Source organism: Dasypus novemcinctus, chromosome 25, assembly GCF_030445035.2.
Source record: "Dasypus novemcinctus isolate mDasNov1 chromosome 25, mDasNov1.1.hap2, whole genome shotgun sequence".
NCBI lineage: Eukaryota > Metazoa > Chordata > Mammalia > Cingulata > Dasypodidae > Dasypus > Dasypus novemcinctus.
In genome coordinates this window covers 17172299-17190020 of record NC_080697.1, presented here as the reverse complement: position 1 = coordinate 17190020, position 17722 = coordinate 17172299, and the positions used below count along the sequence as shown (strand labels likewise).

At 56.6% G+C, this 17722-nt stretch overlaps 1 protein-coding gene across 1 annotated transcript in view; it reads left to right on the top strand.

Annotated features, from left to right (window-relative positions):
- The window catches only part of CIB4 (calcium and integrin binding family member 4), a 70860-nt gene that overhangs the window by 5266 nt on the left and 47872 nt on the right, over window positions 1-17722 (top strand). Inside the window, exon 3 of the mRNA XM_004451484.3 lies at window positions 5167-5263. Coding sequence (XP_004451541.1) covers window positions 5167-5263 — 97 coding nt within the window. The remainder of the gene's footprint in view (window positions 1-5166; window positions 5264-17722) is intronic.

The following is a 17722-nucleotide window of genomic DNA, read 5'->3' as shown; positions in this document are numbered from 1 at the left end:
GGGGGACACCCTTGCGTGGCACGGCACTCCTTGCGCGCATCAGCACTGCGCATGGCCAGCTCCACACGGGTCAAGGAGGCCCGGGGTTTGAACCGCGGACCTCCCATATGGTAGACGGACGCCCTAACCACTGGGCCAAAGTCCGTTTCCCTAACCTCTTTAACTGTATGACTTCGGTAGACTAGATTGGTGCACACAGGAGGCTACTGTGTTTGTAAAATAAAGGAGCATCATACCCACACCCAGAGAGAGAGAATAACCCCGGGAGGACGCACACACATACATGCACGGGCTAATACTAGGGAGACTCTTCGAGGGGCCCTGGGATGAATATGATAGGGCGAGCGATCTAGTGTGTGTGTGAAGTGAAGGACGGGGTGACCCGTGGGCCAGCGGCTTCATGTGGCTGCCCAGGGGCATTGCAGTGGCTCGGAGCCCAGATGGCACACGGTGCTCAGGGCAGAAAGTGGCCATCGTGAGCTGCCAAGACTGAGTCGGGCCAGAATAGGCGCTGGCCCTCTGCGAACACGTTTCCACCTTCTTGTCGGTGATGTGGACAGGGACGCACAGGTCTGGTCACCAGGTCTGCAGGAGGCACCCACTGGGCGGGGCAGCCCCACGTGACAGATGCCAGTGGTGGAGCCGGCCTCTTCCAGGCCGGCGCTGCCTGAGTTTGGCTCTCCAAAAAGGGGGCCACGCAGTCTAAGTGCCCAGCCTGTGCGCCTTTTCTTGCACATCTTTTTGGTCTCTGGAAGAGCAAAGACCCTGGTGGCCTCAGCTGCAGGTTTAGCCCTCTCTGCTTTTGGTTGACTCGGCGGTCCCCAAGGCCCCTGCCACCCAGATGTCTCTGTTGGGCTCCACGGGGCTGGGAGACGTCCCTTCAGCCGCGGCTGCAGACCCCGTTAATGGGCCTGGCCCCGCACAGGGCACGCGTGGCTTCCCGGCCAGGGCGTGGGCTGCCTCTGGCCCAGACCTCCGTGGCGGGTGACGGATCGGCCTGCCCTGGCGGGAGCCCTTTGGACCGCGCTGTAAGGCTCACGATCGCCTCGAGGTTGGGCCTGGGCCTGCTTGGGGCTGGAAGTGGTGCTCCTAGCCGCTGCCCAGGCTGGCGCAGCCCCAGGGCCACTCCTTCCTCTAGCCCCCTGGAGGCTCCCGGCCCCGTCCCGGCCGCCAGCTCCCTGGTCCTCCCGGACACGGCAAGGCCAGCAGGCAGAACGGGTCCAGGCCTGCTTTCTGGAGCCCAGCTGCCTGGGTTTGAGGCTCGGCTCTGCCACTTTGTAACCGTGGGTGAGTTTCTAACCCTTGCTGTGCCTCAGTTTCCATTCTTGTAAGACACGGTGACATGAGAGCAACGGACCCCTATCACGCACGGTTGTGGATGGGACAATTAACAGAGCTAATCCTCGCCAGGGCGTCGGAGCAGGGCCCAGCCTGTGGGTCGAGACGGAGCACCTGTGGCTACTGAACAAGCAAATGGCCCGGAAGGGATTTGCCCAAAGGGGCACAGCCTGGGAATGGCAGGGCCGGGAGACAACAGCACGGGGGACCCTGGTGAAATACTTGCAGGCTGCGCCACAGAGCCAAGGGGTGCCAGCCGTCATCCCAGGGGTGCTGGAGCTGAGGCCGCACAGTGGAAGCACCCAGGAAGCCCGGAACTTTCCTACGCCCGGGTCCCACACCGACCCCACTGAGACTCACTGGGGAGGGGGTGCAGACGTTTCCACGACCTCCCCCGGTGATTCTAACCTGGGGCCCGGCTGAGAACCACCCACGTAGAGGGACTCAGAGGCCGGGGGGGTCCCAGGCAGCGGCACAGACGCGGAGGAAGCTGCAAGTGGGGGAAGCCGGGGGCACCCCCGAGACCCCCGTTTTGCCGAGGGAGAATGCAGCCGGACAAGGGCGGGGCGAGCCAGGCTCCCTGGCGAGGCCTCCGTCTCGGGCCAGGCGAGGGAGGCGGCCGCCGTCTGGGCCGCTTGCTTTCTGGCAGGCTGAACGTGTGAGCTTTTCAAATGGCTTTGACTTTTGAGTCCATTAGTGATTAATTCCGAGTTCCATTTAGAGCCGGCTGATCCATATTTGGAGGAGGAGAACATTCTGTGGCAGCCGCGAGGCAGCCTCGAGTCGACTGCGGGCAGCCCGTCCCTCGGCAGTCCGGGCAGGGCCCTCCCCAAGCACCCCCTCCCCAGAAGGCTCTCCGGGGGGGGATGGGGTCGAGAATCTCTCACGGTGGGGGGTGTGAGGGCCTGGGCCCTCTGTGGGTGGGCAGCCCAGCTGGAAGAGCCCAGTTGAGGGCCCACTCTCCCACTGCTTCTTCCCAGCTGTGTGACCTTGGGCACGCCCTCAACCTCTCTGAGCTTTGGTTGGCACATTAGTAGAAACGATGATGCCCACACTTCTCCCACAAGGGGTTGCAGGGGAGAGTCAGAGCATGTGTCTGAGTGCAGCCCGCGTGGAGCTTGTTAAATAAGTGGGGGTGGCCACGGCGGCAGTGGGTTCCTTCTCGTTCGCTCAGCAGCCCTTCTGATGCCCCCCCTCTTGTCTGAGCTCCCGGGTTGGTATCCGCAGCTCGGACTTGAACACTGACTGCTGGGTGACCTCGGGCAGGTTAGTTTACCTCCTCAAGCCTCAGTTTCCAGGTCTGTAAAATAGAGACAGGGGTCTGCTCCTCGCAGGGCTGTCGTGCGGTGGCACCGGTCCAGGGGAGGTGGCCGCAGATGGCAGGCATTCCAGAGGGCCACGGGGGTGGCGGTGGGACAGCGGGAGTGGTCTGTCCTCAGTGCATGCCACAGCCACACGCTGCCTTAGAGGACTTGAAAAATTAGTAAAACGTCCTAAAAGTTGGCCTGCTTTTATTACCACCCCACACGAGCCGTTCTGATGATGTCAGCGATCCCATCGCCCTCTGGGTTGGGGCGGACCGCCTCCGCCGCCTCCCAGCCCCTCGGTGCCACCCGGCGACCCCTCGGCCACGCTTCTCCTGTCCCCTCGCCGTCCTGCAGTCCTCCCCGCCCCCCACCCAGTCACCTTTGGAGAAGGTCCCCCACCCCCACCCACAGCACTTTCTAGCTCCCTAGCTCCTTGCCCAGGCGTAGGATCTGGACACAGTTTAGGGTCCTTCCAAGGCCACCCTGACTGTGGCACCGTCCAGGAGGCTGCCGAACACTTTGTCAGCCCCTTCCCGGGAGTCAACGTGCCACCATTGGACAGAGTCAGGATTTGAACCTGGTCCGTCGGCTCAGAGAGGGCGCACCTCTCCCCTCGGGTCACACAGCCTAGTGGGCAGAGGGGGCAGTCTGCCTTCCCTGCACCTGTCAGTGGCCAGCAGCGGGCAGGCAGCGACTCGCAGGGGTCTTTGAAGACCCTGTTTAATGAAGGACTTATTTCCAGAGCTGGAGGGAAACGTCGGGGGCCGAGGCGCCCCGGGGCCGGTGGTCACTGCCCCAGCGGAGAGTTGGAGCTGCAGAAGCCGGCCGCGGGACAGGAGGGACACGGGCACCGCCAGGCCCGGGCTGGGACTGGAGGAGGGGCAGCCCCCGACCTCGCCTGCGCCACCTCCAGTCTCCTCCTGCTCCAGCTTCCCTTGGGCCAAAGACGCCCAGAAGCCAGAGGGCAGGGGCTCGGGAGGGCAGCCGTCAGTGGAGGCCAGCCTGCCGGGGCACAGAGCCGGGGTCCGGGCAAACGAGGCGCCTGGCTCGTTGTCTTTCCCCAGCCCCGTGGCTGGGATCTACAGCACGTTTTGCAGCCAGTGGGCTGTGCAAAGAGGAGCGGCTCAACGGGGAGCAGGGGTTCTGCACTCCCCTGGCGTCAGGTCCCCGTTTACTTAGCGGGACCGTGGGCAGGCCTCTACGTCCCCATCGGTACCCACAAAGTCACCCTGCGAGTTCTTCCCTTGGTCACATGTCCCTACCTTCCACTGATTGGAGGTTAGTTCCAGAGGCTGGCAGCCACTCACCCTTGCATATGAATTAGTTGGCTCACCTTGCGGGCCGCCTGGCACCCGGCTGAAAGAGGGGAGGGAGGGAGAGGAAAAGAGCCAGGAGGGGACTGGTAAGTTTAGAGCCTTGGGGTGCTGAGAGGGCAGGTGGGGTTAGGAGAGGGGCTCCAGCGTCTAGGCTAGGCCTGACTGCTGGGGTGAGGCTGAGGGAACCCCCAGGGAGGCAGGAGGCTGGCGGTCTCCCCCACGGGCCCAGGTTATGCCAGCACTCTGCCGTGCCAGGTGCAACGCCGACAGGTGGCACGCCCACCCCTCCTTTAACCTTGAGCACCTCGGAGGGGCAGCTGAGGGCCCCCCAAAATGATGGGGGGCGGGGCTGGGGTGGAGCAGAACCTCGAGGTCTCAGCCGTAGCAGGTGGGGGCTGGCGGGTGGGCCTGAGCAGCTCCAGGGCCGGGCTCTCGGCCAGCCTCGGCTCCCTCGACTCCTGGCACGCACATGCCCTTCACAGCTGCGGTCGCGTCGGGCCCCTGCCCAGCCCCCCAAGAGAGGGCCCCTTGTGGCCCTGTACCCGACAGGGCAGGACCAAGGCCGGGAGGTGGGGGGGGAGCTGCCGGCACAGAGCGGGACCCTGGCGCCTGGCCCCCTGGGCCCCGGGCAGCCCCTCTCCTCTCCATGGCCACCCTGACCGCCAGCCCGACAGACCCAAGGACCTGCTGCTGGACAAGGCCCAGGTGGTCAGGGAGGCCAGAGGGTGGCGAGCTCCCTCCACCCTCTTCCTCTCGGTCACTCAGACAGTTGCTGGTCACTTACAAGCCACCCCACCCCCTGGACTGCCGCTGGGGCCTCGGGATGGAGACATCGGTTACGGGAACAATCAAGAAGATTGCTTGGCCTCTCGCCACGGGGGGCTCAGGGGGCTGTGTGGTTGGCGGGGTGCAGGCAGCCTGGTGCTGGCTCAGAGGCCTCTTCTTGGTGCTGGCAGAGGTCCCGAGTTTCCCACTTGTAGATGGGGTGACGGCAGACGTGCCTCCCAGCCCTTGGAGAGTGTGTGCCAGGACATAGCGTGTCCGCATGTCGTTTCCTCCTGCCCACTTCCTCGTTGCATCCCCCATGGAGCCAGGCCCTGGGCATGTTTGACAAGGGCCACGTGGTTGACAAATGCCTCTTCTCCACCCCCCAAAGAGGGCCCTCTTCCCCATCCCGTGCCGCCAACATGCCCCTCTCTTCTCAGCATCCACGACACCTTCCTGAAGCTCTGCCCCCCTGGGAAGTACTACAAGGAGGCCACACTGACCATGGACCAGGTCAGCTCCCTGCCGGCTCTGAGGGTGAGTCCTGGATGGCGGGGGACACCCCTGCGTGTCAGGGCACTCCTTGCTCACATCAGCACTGCACGTGGGCCAGCTCCACACGGGTCAGGAGGCCCGGGGGATTGAACCCTGGACCCTCTCTATGGTAGGTGGGCGCTCTATCAGCTGAGCCACGTCAGCTTCCCGCCCGGGGGTCCTTGAATCCCCCCAGGTCCCCGTCATGGCTCCTCAGCGCTCGTCAGAGGCGTCTGGCTTCACTCTCTCCTGCAGCAGTCCTAGTGTAACAACCCCCATTTCTCACCTGCCTCTAGGACCACGGGTGAGGGGCTGAGCTGCCCGTGTGTGTGTGTGTGTGTGTGTGTGTGTGTGTGAGAGAGAGAAAGAGAGAGAGAGAGAGAGAGACTTGCTCCAGCACCTCAGCTGGAGACTTTCGCTGGCCCCACTGATGGCTGCTCCAGGGCCTGTGACGCCCTTTGGACCCCAGCCTGTGGCCCACTGTGGCCGTCTGCTCTCCGGTCCTGGACCCCTGTGCCAGCCAGCTCCCCCAACACCTCTGTGCTCCAAAGCAGAACAGGGCCTGGGTCTGCCCAGTCCCTCCTCAGCACTCTCCTCTCCTGCGCAGACTGCCACGGTGGGCTACTGACCCCAGAGGTTTTCTGGAAGGACTTAGAATTTTCTCAGCTTCTCCACTGAGAAGCCAGAAGCAAGACTGGGAGCCCCGGGACTGTCCCTCAACCTGCCTTCTTCCATCCCCAGGTGTGGGCGCGGAGGGGCGCCCCTGCGTCTCTGGGCTGGCGTCCTCTCTCCCCCCATTTACCTTTCCTCCCTGAGCCGGGCGTTCCCATCAGACGAGAGTCCGCCACCGCGTCCCCTTCCGGCTCTCCCCCTTTCCTCGGGCCGACTCCCAGGACACACGCACACACCGTCCAACCCAAGTCGCCCGCTTTGAAGATGCGTTCCTTGTGCCATCCCCTTCCCGGGACCTCAGTTTCCTTGTCTGTAAAATGGGTGGAGTGGCGGGGCGGCCGGCACTTTCCTGTGCTCTCCGAGGTCCCACGTGTCCCACCCAGCGGGGCCTGGCAGCCTCTTCCACCCCGCGGCCCCGAGGCCACCCTCGGAAGCGGGAAGAGGACTTTCCTTCCCCGGAGGCTCCCAGCAAAAGGCCTCCCAAGCCGCTCCTGAGATTTGAACTCAGAGTTGCACAAGGCACAGGGAGGCAACGTCAGGTTAACGCGTCATGGCTGCGGGGCTTCCCTGGTTTTACATCTCAGCAGAATAATGGTTTGAGTTGGTCGTTGCGCCGCGAGCGTGCCCCTTCATTTCTGTCTGCACAGGGTGGGCTCTGAGAGCCGTGGCCGCCGCTTGGGAGAGGGGCTCGGGCTGGGGGTGCGGTGGGAGGGACCTGGAGGGGGGCCCTCGAGGTCATTCAACAAAAGGCTGCCACGCCCGCACCCCCCGGGGGGCAGGCCTTGTGCCCAGGGCGCTGCAGAGAGAACACAAAGCCCTGATTTGAATGGAGGCTGGAACAACGAGAGCAAAAGGATGGGCAAGGGCAGGTGTGTGTGGGGAGGGGCTGGGAGGAGCTAAGGGTTTGGAGAGGAAAGAAGTAGGGCCCTCGACCCTGCGGGCGCCTTCTGGCAACCCCGCTCGCACGCACCCTTCCTTGTGACTCCCCCGCATGTTCAGACCCCCTGGCAGAGCGGCTGGGGCTTCTCGAAGACCTGGACTGTCCTCTAGGGACCCGGGGGACGGGCAGCCCAGGCAGCCCAGGCTGACGGCAGCTCTGCCCTCCCTGGGGTGGGCGCTGGCGTCGCTGGTCAGTCCCAGCAGCTCTGAACGTTGCCACTGGAGAGGCTCTTAGAGACCACCCAGTTCAGTCTCTGTCCAATGCGCCCCACCCTTGTTTTACCCAGAGAGGGAAACGACTTGTCCAGGACCACGTGGTGGCAGGGCCTGGTCCAGGGGGCGGGGCAGCGACTCCCATGCCGGGGACCCCCCCCCCCACGTCTAATCAGGGCTTGGCTGAGCACTGACCCCGTGCCTGGCTCTGCAAGGCACCCCGGGGCGTCCAAGGGCAGCTGCTGGCAGGGGCGGCGCAGAGGTTGTCAGGGGTCCCCGGGGCCCAGCCCTCGGCATGGACCCCCGCACAGCCTACTGCGGGCTCCTCCCGGCCTGGCCCTGGGGCACTTTCTGAGCCCCGAGGGAGCAAGCGCTGGACTAAGGTCAGCGGCGCTGCAAGCCCTTGTCCCCTGGTCCTTAAAACAACCCACGCCCCTTGCAAAGGACCCGCGTAGGGGGAGCCGCCCCCCACTGCTCTCTTCCGTCTCAGGCTTGGGGAGCCAGGTGGGGTGGAGGTGTGCAGAGTAGCAGGACTGGAGAAGAGCCAAGAGCAGGGGGCGGGCACACCTGAGAGCCACCTGCAGGGGCTCGGGATCTGTGCACGCTGCGTCACCTGCAGCAGGTGCGACACCTGTGAGCAGCCAGCAGCTGCTGGCCTGAGGCGGAAGGATTCCAGGCTGTGGGGGGGGGTGCAGGGGTTGCAGCTGGAAGGGGCTTCGGGGCTGCTTCTCCCTCGGGGCAGGCCACGCCCACCCCCCGGGCTGCCCCAGATTCTGGGGCCATTTCTGGAGCAACCGACACTAAGCACTTAGTGATTGCAGAGTGGCTGGGAACAAAAGCGGAGTCTTGGGTGGAAGACCTCATTTTTACTTTGCTAGTTTCATCTTTCTGACTATTTTATTCTATCATACAAATAAAAGCAGTTCATAGGGGAAAAACTGGAAAACACAGAAGAGCAAAATTAGCAGAAAAACCACTCCTTACCCCACCTCCAAGGGAGAACTGCTATGACCGTTTTGGCATCTTTCCTTCCAGATTTTTTTCTACGCAGATATATAAATTTTTGTCAGAATCACATTGACTTTTTTGTATGTTGCTTTAAAAAAAATTTTTTTTTAAGTTTCTTTGTTGTCTTTCCAACTGGTTTTGAACAGCCAGACCCATCTTTGGGGGAATTTAGGACACTGAGCCATTGCCACATTCAGAGAAATTAGGGGACAGGGCTTTGGTCCAAGAGCAGAAGATCTGGGTTTGAATTCACTTGCTAGCCACATGACCCTGGGTAAGTCACTTCACAGAAGGACTGATTACAGGGGAAGATCCAAAGGAATAAATAGAGCCTTTCAAAGAAGACTGGGGGTGGGGGACACAGAGCATGTTTTCATGAGGGTGAAAGACTGTCCTTGGAAGACCCTCTAGATGGTCGAGGTGTGGGGACACAGGTCCAAGGACGTGACAATACGAGGAAGCACTTTAAAGTCATTAGAGAGAATGGGCACCCTTGCAAGGTAGTGAGTTCCCCATCACGGAGGGGGCCAAGTGGAGGCTGGCTGGGCATTTGGCTGGAGTGTCCCGGCATGCTTAGGTATCGAAGGGAAATTGGTGTGGATGCGTAGTGCCTGCTGCACCTTTGGGTCTGTGGCTCTCTCACTAGGGCTTGGTCTTAATCAATCTCTGTTATCATCTACCACAGGGTGTTCCCGACTTTGGAATTTCATAGCCCAAAACATTTCCAGAAACAATCTTTTTGAGGAGGGATTAGGGAGGCTAACTTTGGATTTTGCCAAGTCAGGACCTTTAAACACTGTATCCTCTACAATCACTGGCATGTCATTTTAAAACAAAAATGCAAGGACTTAATCCCAGAGGCAAAGCCAGTTCCTTCCATCCACGTTCCTCTTCCGTCCTCTTTTCCCCCTTTGTCACTGACTGTCAATCACTTGGCCACCTACTGTCTTCGTTTCCCAGCTGCTAAAACAAACACTGTGCAGCGCGTCGACTTAAACTACAGGACTCTCTGGGCTCACAGTTTTGAGGCTAGGAGAAGTCCAAAACCAAGGACTTGGCAAGGTCATGCTTCCCTGAGGAGCGCGGGGTTCTGGGGCTGGCTGCCCGCGCCCTGGTCCTTGGCTTTTCCATCGCCCGGCCGTGCACGCGGCTGCATCTTCTCTTCTGGGCGCTGTTGACCTCCAAGGTCCAGCTGCCTCCTGGGGCTTCCTCCCCGTGTCCCATTTCCTTCAGCCCCGCTGGATGAAGGCCCACCCTCGCTCAGTCTGGCATCCCTAACTAATAACATCTTGCAAGGTCCCATCTCCAAACAGGCTCACACGCACAGGGCCCGGGGTTGGGACCCGGGCATGCCTTTAGTGGGGGATGTGGTTTAATCTCCAACGTGGACCACCACGGGTCCTCAGACCAGCCTTTGGGGACCTCCATCTATTACGAAAGCTCCCCTCCCCGCGCACGGGTCTTTTTCTTTCTGGCGAAGCAGAAAGTTTGCTTCCCAAAATGAGCGAGGAGAGCTCCGCCGGGCATGGGGGACCGGGTGTCCTCCCTCCCCTGTGACCCCAAGAACAGCAGCCGTACGACTTATGCCACCCAGACGACTCCTTTGGGAAAGGCTTGGGGACCTGGGCCCCAGGGGGTCCCGAGTACTGATAGAACTTGGCTCAGTGGTCCGGGGGGTCTGGGAAGAAAGTTCTGTTTTCTTCACTTGGGTGCCCTTGTGGAAAAAAGCAGATTTGTTGTTAATATTGGGAAGAGTTTGCCAGGGAGCAGAGGACAGAAGTCTGACAGGCCAGGACCCAGAAGCTTCTGTTTTCTTTTTGTCTGCCGCTCTATTTGGTATATTTAAAAGTGAATTGGCTCGATGTTCTTGTAAATAATTATCTTACTCTATGTAAACACGGATGAGGCGGCAGGATGCGAAGTGGATGTCTTGTTTCCGGGCTCGGCGCTGCCTCTGCGTCCTCGAGGCCACAGCAGGGCCTGGAGGGAGAGCTCACACTCTAGAGCTTGCCTGTGCCACAGCACTGCCACCGTCACCTCTGAGCGCTTGTCCTCCTTCTCCACCTGGATTCTTGCAGGTAGATTCTCTTTGCAGGGCCTGCTTCCTTCTGCATTATCTCCCAGCCTCAATTCTGTAAAAGCTCAGGGAGCTTTGGACACCTGCCCAAGGTGGAAGGAGACACTCTGGGTACAGCTCCTAAGGTTTCAGCTTCATCCCAATTCCCTCTGTCCCTGGCTTTCTGGATTTTTCTGCACTTTGGCCCTGGACTGGGCCCTATCTGCCTAGAACAGCTTGCAAAGACCTTGCTCCTAGGCTGAAAAACAGTGAAAAGTCCTTCTCGATATTTATTCGGTACCTCTCAAATGACCCAAGTGGGGAGGAGAGGGGAGGGATGAAAGTGTAGTTTTAAAATTAATTTTTAGAGAAAGAGAAGGAGACTTCTGGCAAAATGGTGGATTAGAGAGACACAGGACTCACTTCTCTCCCAGAAAAATAGCTGGAAGACAGGCAGAAATGACATGGGAAAAAATGTTCTAGGGCTTAGGACACTAGAAGAAGGCTGGCCACCACCAAGAAGAGAGGGGGGCCCAGGAAAAGAATCTCAGTGGGAAGACGATGAGTGGAAGCCGCAGCTGCCGCTGCAGGGGCCCTTGCCCGCTTGCCCGGTCCAAGCGGACGGCTTTGAAGTCTCCAGCCTCTGGCCAGTGGCTGTGGACAGAGGGGGCTGCAGGGATCCACCTCCTCAGGAAAGGGGAGAGAGAGGGACCCAGACTAAGGCTGACTCAGCTTCCGGTCAACAAATTTGGTCGCTGTGTCCCACGAGCCCTTCCAGGCCGGGTGGGGTGTCACCCACGTCTGCCCTGGGAGCCCGCGCAGGACTAAAGAGACCCGACCCTCTCAATCACCAACCCTACTGACTGGAATTGTTGAGGAGAGGGGAGTGGAATTATCTCCTACCTGAAACAGGGAGGGTTTGCCAGCAAGGGTTGGAGAGCAGCCTCTGGGAAAGTTTGAATTGCAAGGCCCTGAGCAGCCTGGAGGCAGGATCCTCTGCCACATTGTTGCAGCAAACACACTCCAACAGGGGTGTGAACTGAGCGGGCTGCTGAGGAGCACCATCTCCTGGCAGGCCAAGGAAGAGCATATGAGGAAATTAAATAAGAGAGCTTTTCCTGCCTTTACAGCCTCATTCCCCAAGACCTTAGGAAGCGGGTCTGCAACCCACTATTGGACCCATGGCCCAGAAGTGAGGAACTAACAGGGACAAATTGAAAGACTTAGAATAGTTTGGACCGAGTATCAAAGAACAGCAGTAACACACAGCCTCCCATCACTAAATCCCTATGAAAGAGAGAAATTGAGCATCAGAGTAAACTCACCATCATAATCAGATACCTAGACACCAGCGAAAAATTACAAGCCATACTAAGAAAATGGAAGAAATGGCCCAAGCAAAGGAATATATCAGAGTCCCAGGTGAGACACAGGATTTGAGACAACTATTCAACAAGGTTCATACAAATCTCTAACATCAAATCAATGAGTTGAAAGACAATATGACTAAAGAGATGATACAGGACATCAAGAAGACACTGGGCAAGCACAAAGAATAATTTGAAAACCAGAATAAAAAAATAACAGCATATGAGAATGAAAGACATAGGAGGTGAGACTAAAAATCACGTAAGAGGCATACAAAAGCAGACTTGAAATGATAGAAGAAAGAATAAGTAATGTAGAAGATAGAACAGCTGAAATTGAAGATAGAGAACAGAGAGAAAAGAATGGAAAAAATTGAATTGAGCGGGGGCTCAGGGAGTTAAATGATAACATGAACAGCAACAACATACATGTCATGAGAGTTCCAGGGAAGAGAAGGGAAAGGGAGCAGAAAGAGTAGTTGAGGAAATAATGGCTGAAAATTTCCCAATTCTCACGAAAGAAATGAATTTACATGTCCAGAAGCACAGTATACCCCAATCAGAATAAATCTGAATAGATCTACTCCAAGGCACATACTACTTAGCATGTCAAACATCAAAAATACAAAGAAAATTCTGAGAGCAGCAAAGGAGAAGCAAACCATCAAATACAAGGGATGCCCAGTAATACTTATTGTGGATTTCTCATCAGAAACCATGGAGGCAAGAAGACAGTGCAATGTAATTAGGAAACTGAAAGAGAAAAATTGCCAGCTGAGAATTATTTATCCAGCAAAATTATCCTTCAAATACAAAGGCGAGTTTTAAATAAACAGAAACCAAAAGAGTTTGTAGAAAAAGAATCCACCTTTGCAGGAAGTATTAAAGGGAAACTTATAGCCCGAAAGAAAAAGGAGAGCATTGGAGGAGAGTGTAAAAGACAAGACTAGCAGAAAGGATTACCAAAAGAGTAAAAAGAAGATGAAAATAAAATCAATTTTTATTTTTTAAGTAAAGATTTTACATGCACACAGAGAGTCAATTTACCCTACAGGGGCTACCTCTATCTCCCCTCTCTAGAGATAACTATTTTCAGCTCTTAGGTGATTCTCTTGGTATTTACCTCCATATCTCTAAAGGGCACACTTGTATTGCCACTTCTTGATATTTCGGTTTTTTACTTTCCCTGGGAGAAGTCAGTTTAACTCTTTCCTCTCCCTCCACTCCCATGGTACGAATCACTTCCCATTTCTCCATCCTCCCCATACAGTTACATTGTAATTTTGGTTAGATCAGTATTAAAGGGTCACATTATTACAACTGTTTATACTATGCAGAGCTGAGCCATGTCATATACTATAGTTACTTTCATCTTTCTGCACAATCTTTTTTTGTGGTTCTTGTATGTGATAATTGCTTTGCTTAGTGTTCCATGTACTTGCTGTGATGTGGGCTCCCAAACCTCTGCCAATTGATCTCCTCTAAAGACATTCAGGGGAAGCGGGCTTGGCCAATGCATAGGGCATCTGTCTACCACATGGGAGGTCCGCGGTTCAAACCCTGGGCCTCCTTGACCTGTGTGGAGTGCCCATGCGCAGTGCTGATGCACGCAAGGAGTGCCGTGCTGTGCAGGGGGGTCCCCAGTGTAGAGGAGCCCCAAGCACAAGGAGTGCGCCCCATAAAGAGAGCCATCCAGCGCAAAAGAAAGTGCAGCCTGCCCAAGAATGGCACCACGCACACGAAGAGCTGACACAACAAGATGATGTGCTGCTGATAAGGATAGAAGCAGTCACAGAAGAACACACAGCAAATGGACACAGAGAGCAGACAACTGGGGTGGGGGGGAAGGGGAGAGAAATACATAAAAAATAAATCTTTAAAAATAAATAAATAAAATAAAGACATTCAGAAGTAAGACATTTTCTATATGTATCATTTTCATAGGGGAACTTCTCTTGGAGGTTTCTGACCACTCTAATTAGGGCTGGGTTGCCCTCTGAGCCTGGAATATGCTCTCATCCTCGAATCTCCACTCACCATCGTGGTTCTTTTCACCTCTCTCCTGTCTTCCACCTCCCATCTTCTCTTTCCATTTACTCCCTGACCCCCCTTGTTTTGGTGGAGCACATCCTCCAGTAACTTTCTGATAAATGGTACATGGGAGGCAAAGGTTTTCAGAATGTACATACTTGATAAGTCTTTAGTCTCTTCTCATGCTTGAGTGAGAGTTTAGATGAAATCGAATATGGTCAGAAATCATTTTCCTTCAGAATATGGAAAGCATTGTTCTATTGTATTTTCATTTTTACTGTAGTTGTTAAGAAGTACAAAGCTTTTTGTGGCTCCTGACCTTTTAAAATTGTGACCTGTTTTTACTTTCTGGAAACATGTGGGCTCTTTTCTTTAACATCAGTGTTCTGAAATTTTCAATGATGTGCCACCATGTGGGTCTGTTTTCTCTGGGTACTGGGCATGAGGGAAACCCATTCGGTTTTTGGAAAACCATGTCTTTCAGTTGTGGGACGTTTCCTTGACTTATTACTTTGATAATTTTCTCCCCTCTTTTTTCTTTGTTCTCACTTTCTGGATGTTATACATCCTGGTCTGGTCCTTTACTTTTCATCTCTTTTCTCCTACTTTTCATTTATGTCTCTTGGCTCTTCTTCCTGGGAGATTTCCTCCACTTTATCTTCAACTTTTACTTAGCTTTTCATCTCTGCCATCATGTTTCTAATTTCCAAGAGCTCATTTTTGCTCTCTGATTACCACCCCCCCCACACCCTTCGTTTTAAATAATGTTCTCTTCTTTTCCTAGAGCCAATATTTCCTCTGATCCTTTCTCTTTTCTTTTTTTTTTTTTTTTTAAAGATTTATTTATTAATTTAATTTCCCCCCCTCCCCTGGTTGTCTGTTCTTGGTGTCTATTTGCTGCGTCTTGTTTCTTTGTCCGCTTCTGTTGTCGTCAGCGGGCACGGGAAGTGTGGGCGGCACCATTCCTGGGCAGGCTGCTCTTTCTTTTCACGCTGGGCGGCTTTCCTCACGGGCGCACTCCTTGCGCATGGGGCTCCCCCACGCGGGGGACACCCTTGCGTGGCAAGGCACTCCTTGCGCGCATCAGCACTGCGCATGGCCAGCTCCACACGGGTCAAGGAGGCCCGGGGTTTGAACCGCGGACCTCCCATATGGTAGACGGACGCCCTAACCACTGGGCCAAAGTCCGTTTCCCCCTTTCTCTTTTCTTGTTTGCTTTTTGGAGTCTCTGTCTTTCATGCCAGCGGCCTTCCTTGGATATCTGGGCATTGCTCTCTGACAGTAAGAGTGAGGGGTGGTTGCTAAAAAGCTGTTTGGAAGCTCTGAGTCCCTGGGTGGTGTTTATCGATAAGGAGCTTTACTGGATGAAGTGAGTGCCATTTCTGGAAGATTCCCTTGAGAAAACAGGAGTGAATGTCTGGCTGCCAGCATCCTGGGGCCGCGTGGGGATAGAGGGCTGGCGGGGACTCAGAGCTCAGCGGGTGGCATGTCATTAGTCAACCCCAGTTCTCAGCTGTGCCTGATGTCCCCCGTGCAGGAGGCCTCTGCTACACCATCCCGGAGAACAACCTGCAGGTGCTGGAGACAGGGCCAATCACCCACCTGAGTCTAGTGGTGCAGCAGTGAGCCCCACCTGCTTGGGAACACAATCAATGCTCCTTTCAGCTGTTGTCTCCTTCCAGGGCCCGCGCCGTTCGAGGATGCTGGGACGTAAAGCCGGTGACCCGGCGTCCTGCCCTCTCCTGTCTGCGGGGTCGGCTACTGCTCGGTACCCGCTTTCCGCTTTCAGAACAACGTAGCAGCTGCTTCCTCCCATGCTCTCTGTTTTTGTGGGGCATGCCTTAAAAAGTCCTTTTACCTTAGTCTTACTGGTTTGTTGTGTTTTTTTAAGATTTTTTTATTTATTTCTCTCCCCTTTCCCTCTCCCCTCCCCATCTGCTCTGTGTCCATTCACTGTGTGTTCTTCTGCATCTGCTTGTATTATCAGGCAGCACTGGGAAGCTGTGTCTCTTTTTGTTGCGTCATCTTGCTGCATCAGCTCTCCGTGTGTGTGGCACCACTCCTGGGTGGGCTGTACTTTTTTCATGCAGGGCGGCTCTCCTTGTGGGGCGCACTCCTTGCACAAGGGGCTCCCCTACACGGGGGACACCCCTGCGTGGCATGGCACTCCTTGCGCATGGCAGCACTGCGCATGGGCCAGCTCACCACACGGGTCAGGAGGCCCTGGGGATTGAACCCTGGACCCTCCATATGGTAGACGGATGCTCTATCCGTTGAGCCACGTCTGCTTCCCAGTCTTACTGGTTTTATGAGGGACCAAAATTAGATGCAAGCCTTCAGCCTGTCATTTTTACCCAGGAATAAAGCATGCATGCCTGGTGTATGGCAAAACACTACCCAAAAACCCACAGCAGCCCCCCTCCTTGCTGCCCTCTCAGACTCTTCCACACAGCCAGCAGGGCTGCCCCCCAACTTCTCTCGTCCACTCTCAAACTCTCAACCTCCCAGCTCTCCACGTGCTCCGGGTCCTAGAGCCTGGCCCTGGTGCCGTCCACAGCCCCCTCCAAGCGCACACCATGCACAGCCCAGGGAGGCTGCTCTGGGGGCACGTGGAGGCGCCCCCCCTCCTCCCCAAGGTGGGCCCTGCGCGCAGATGCCTGGGAACATCGCCAGAGAGAAATGTCCACGGGTTAAAGAAATGTTTGTGGAGAATAGGGTTGCACAGAGGGTCCGTACGCCGGTTCTCATCCTTTCACCCCACAAGGAGCTGTGAGGCTCTGACCCCGCGGTGAGCCCTGAGCTCATTCCCTTTTCTCAGGGAATTCTGGGTAAAGGCGCCAAGGAGAGAATCCCAGGGCGAGGGGGCTCGGCAGCGCTCAGACTCCTGACCCCAGTCCCTCCCTCTCCCACCTGGGAGAGAGACCCTGAGACACCTTGATCATTTGCAGCCACCTCAGGAGGCCGAGCAGGGCAGCTCCCAGCCCCACACCCCCAGGAGCCAGGCTGGCACGCGGAGCCCATGGCGCCTCCTCACACACGAGCCGGGAGCCCGAGGCAACCACCCCACGTCCCTCTTACAATCCACATCCCGCTTGGCAGAGTCCTGGGCGGGGAGGGGCCCGAGAAGCCCCAGGGCTCCAGGGCCCCTTTTCCGAGGAGCTTGAATCCGGCTGTCCATCTGGCCTGAGAAGAGGTGGGGGTGGGAGGGAGGTAGCACCCGACTCCCCACTCCTCCAGTGAGTTTTTTCTTTTTATCCCCCCCTTGCAACTTTTTTTTTTTGGCGTGCTGTCTGCTCTCTGTGTCCATTTGCTGTGTGTTCTTCGGTGTCTGTATTTATTTATTTTATTTCCCCTCCCCCCTTGCAGCTTGCTTGCTGTCTGCTCTCTGTGTCCATTCCCTACACACTCTTCTGTGTTTTTGCTTGTCTCCCTTTTTGTTGCATCGCCTTGCTGAGTTGCTCTCCGCAGCACTTGTGGGCGAGCCCACCTGCACCAGGAGGCCCCGGGACGTGAACCCAGGGCCTCCCGTATGGTAGGCGGGAGCCCGACTGCTTGAGCCACAGCCGCCTCCCTCCGGTGCATGTTTGATCGAAGTGTTTTCATGGCCACCATGTCACTGCAGCTCCCAGGGGGTGGCAGGGCCTTTACAGATGAAGAAACTGAGGCCTACACACGGGAAGTGACCCACACAGGGTCCAGGGGCAGCCAGAGGCCGAGCCAGGTCCGAACTCGAGACTTGACCCCACCTGAGGCTCCTTTTGTGCTCCACGCTCTGAACTTCTACCACAGCCTGAGGAGACGCCGCCCTCAGGGTCTTACCCACTGCGGAGAGGCCGGCCTGCCCACTCCCACCATGGGTGCCCAGGCGCCCACGAGCTCAGGGGCAGCCCTCGTGTGGCGCCAGGTTCACCCGGGAGAAGAGAATTGAGCGGGAAGGGAAGTCAGCAGGCAGGGCCGTCTTCGGTTGCCCGCGGGACAGCTGGACCCAGCGATAATCCTCACCCTACATTTCGGCCACTGCCCTGAGCCCCTCCCTTGACTATTTTCCTGGCTTGCCAAAAAAAGAAGCAGATGGGAGGGACACAGCAGTTCCAGGCCCCGGCCCCAGATGTCCACTGCCGTTCGTCACGTCCTCCGTGGTTGACTGAAGCCCTTTGGACACACTGCCTCGTTTGG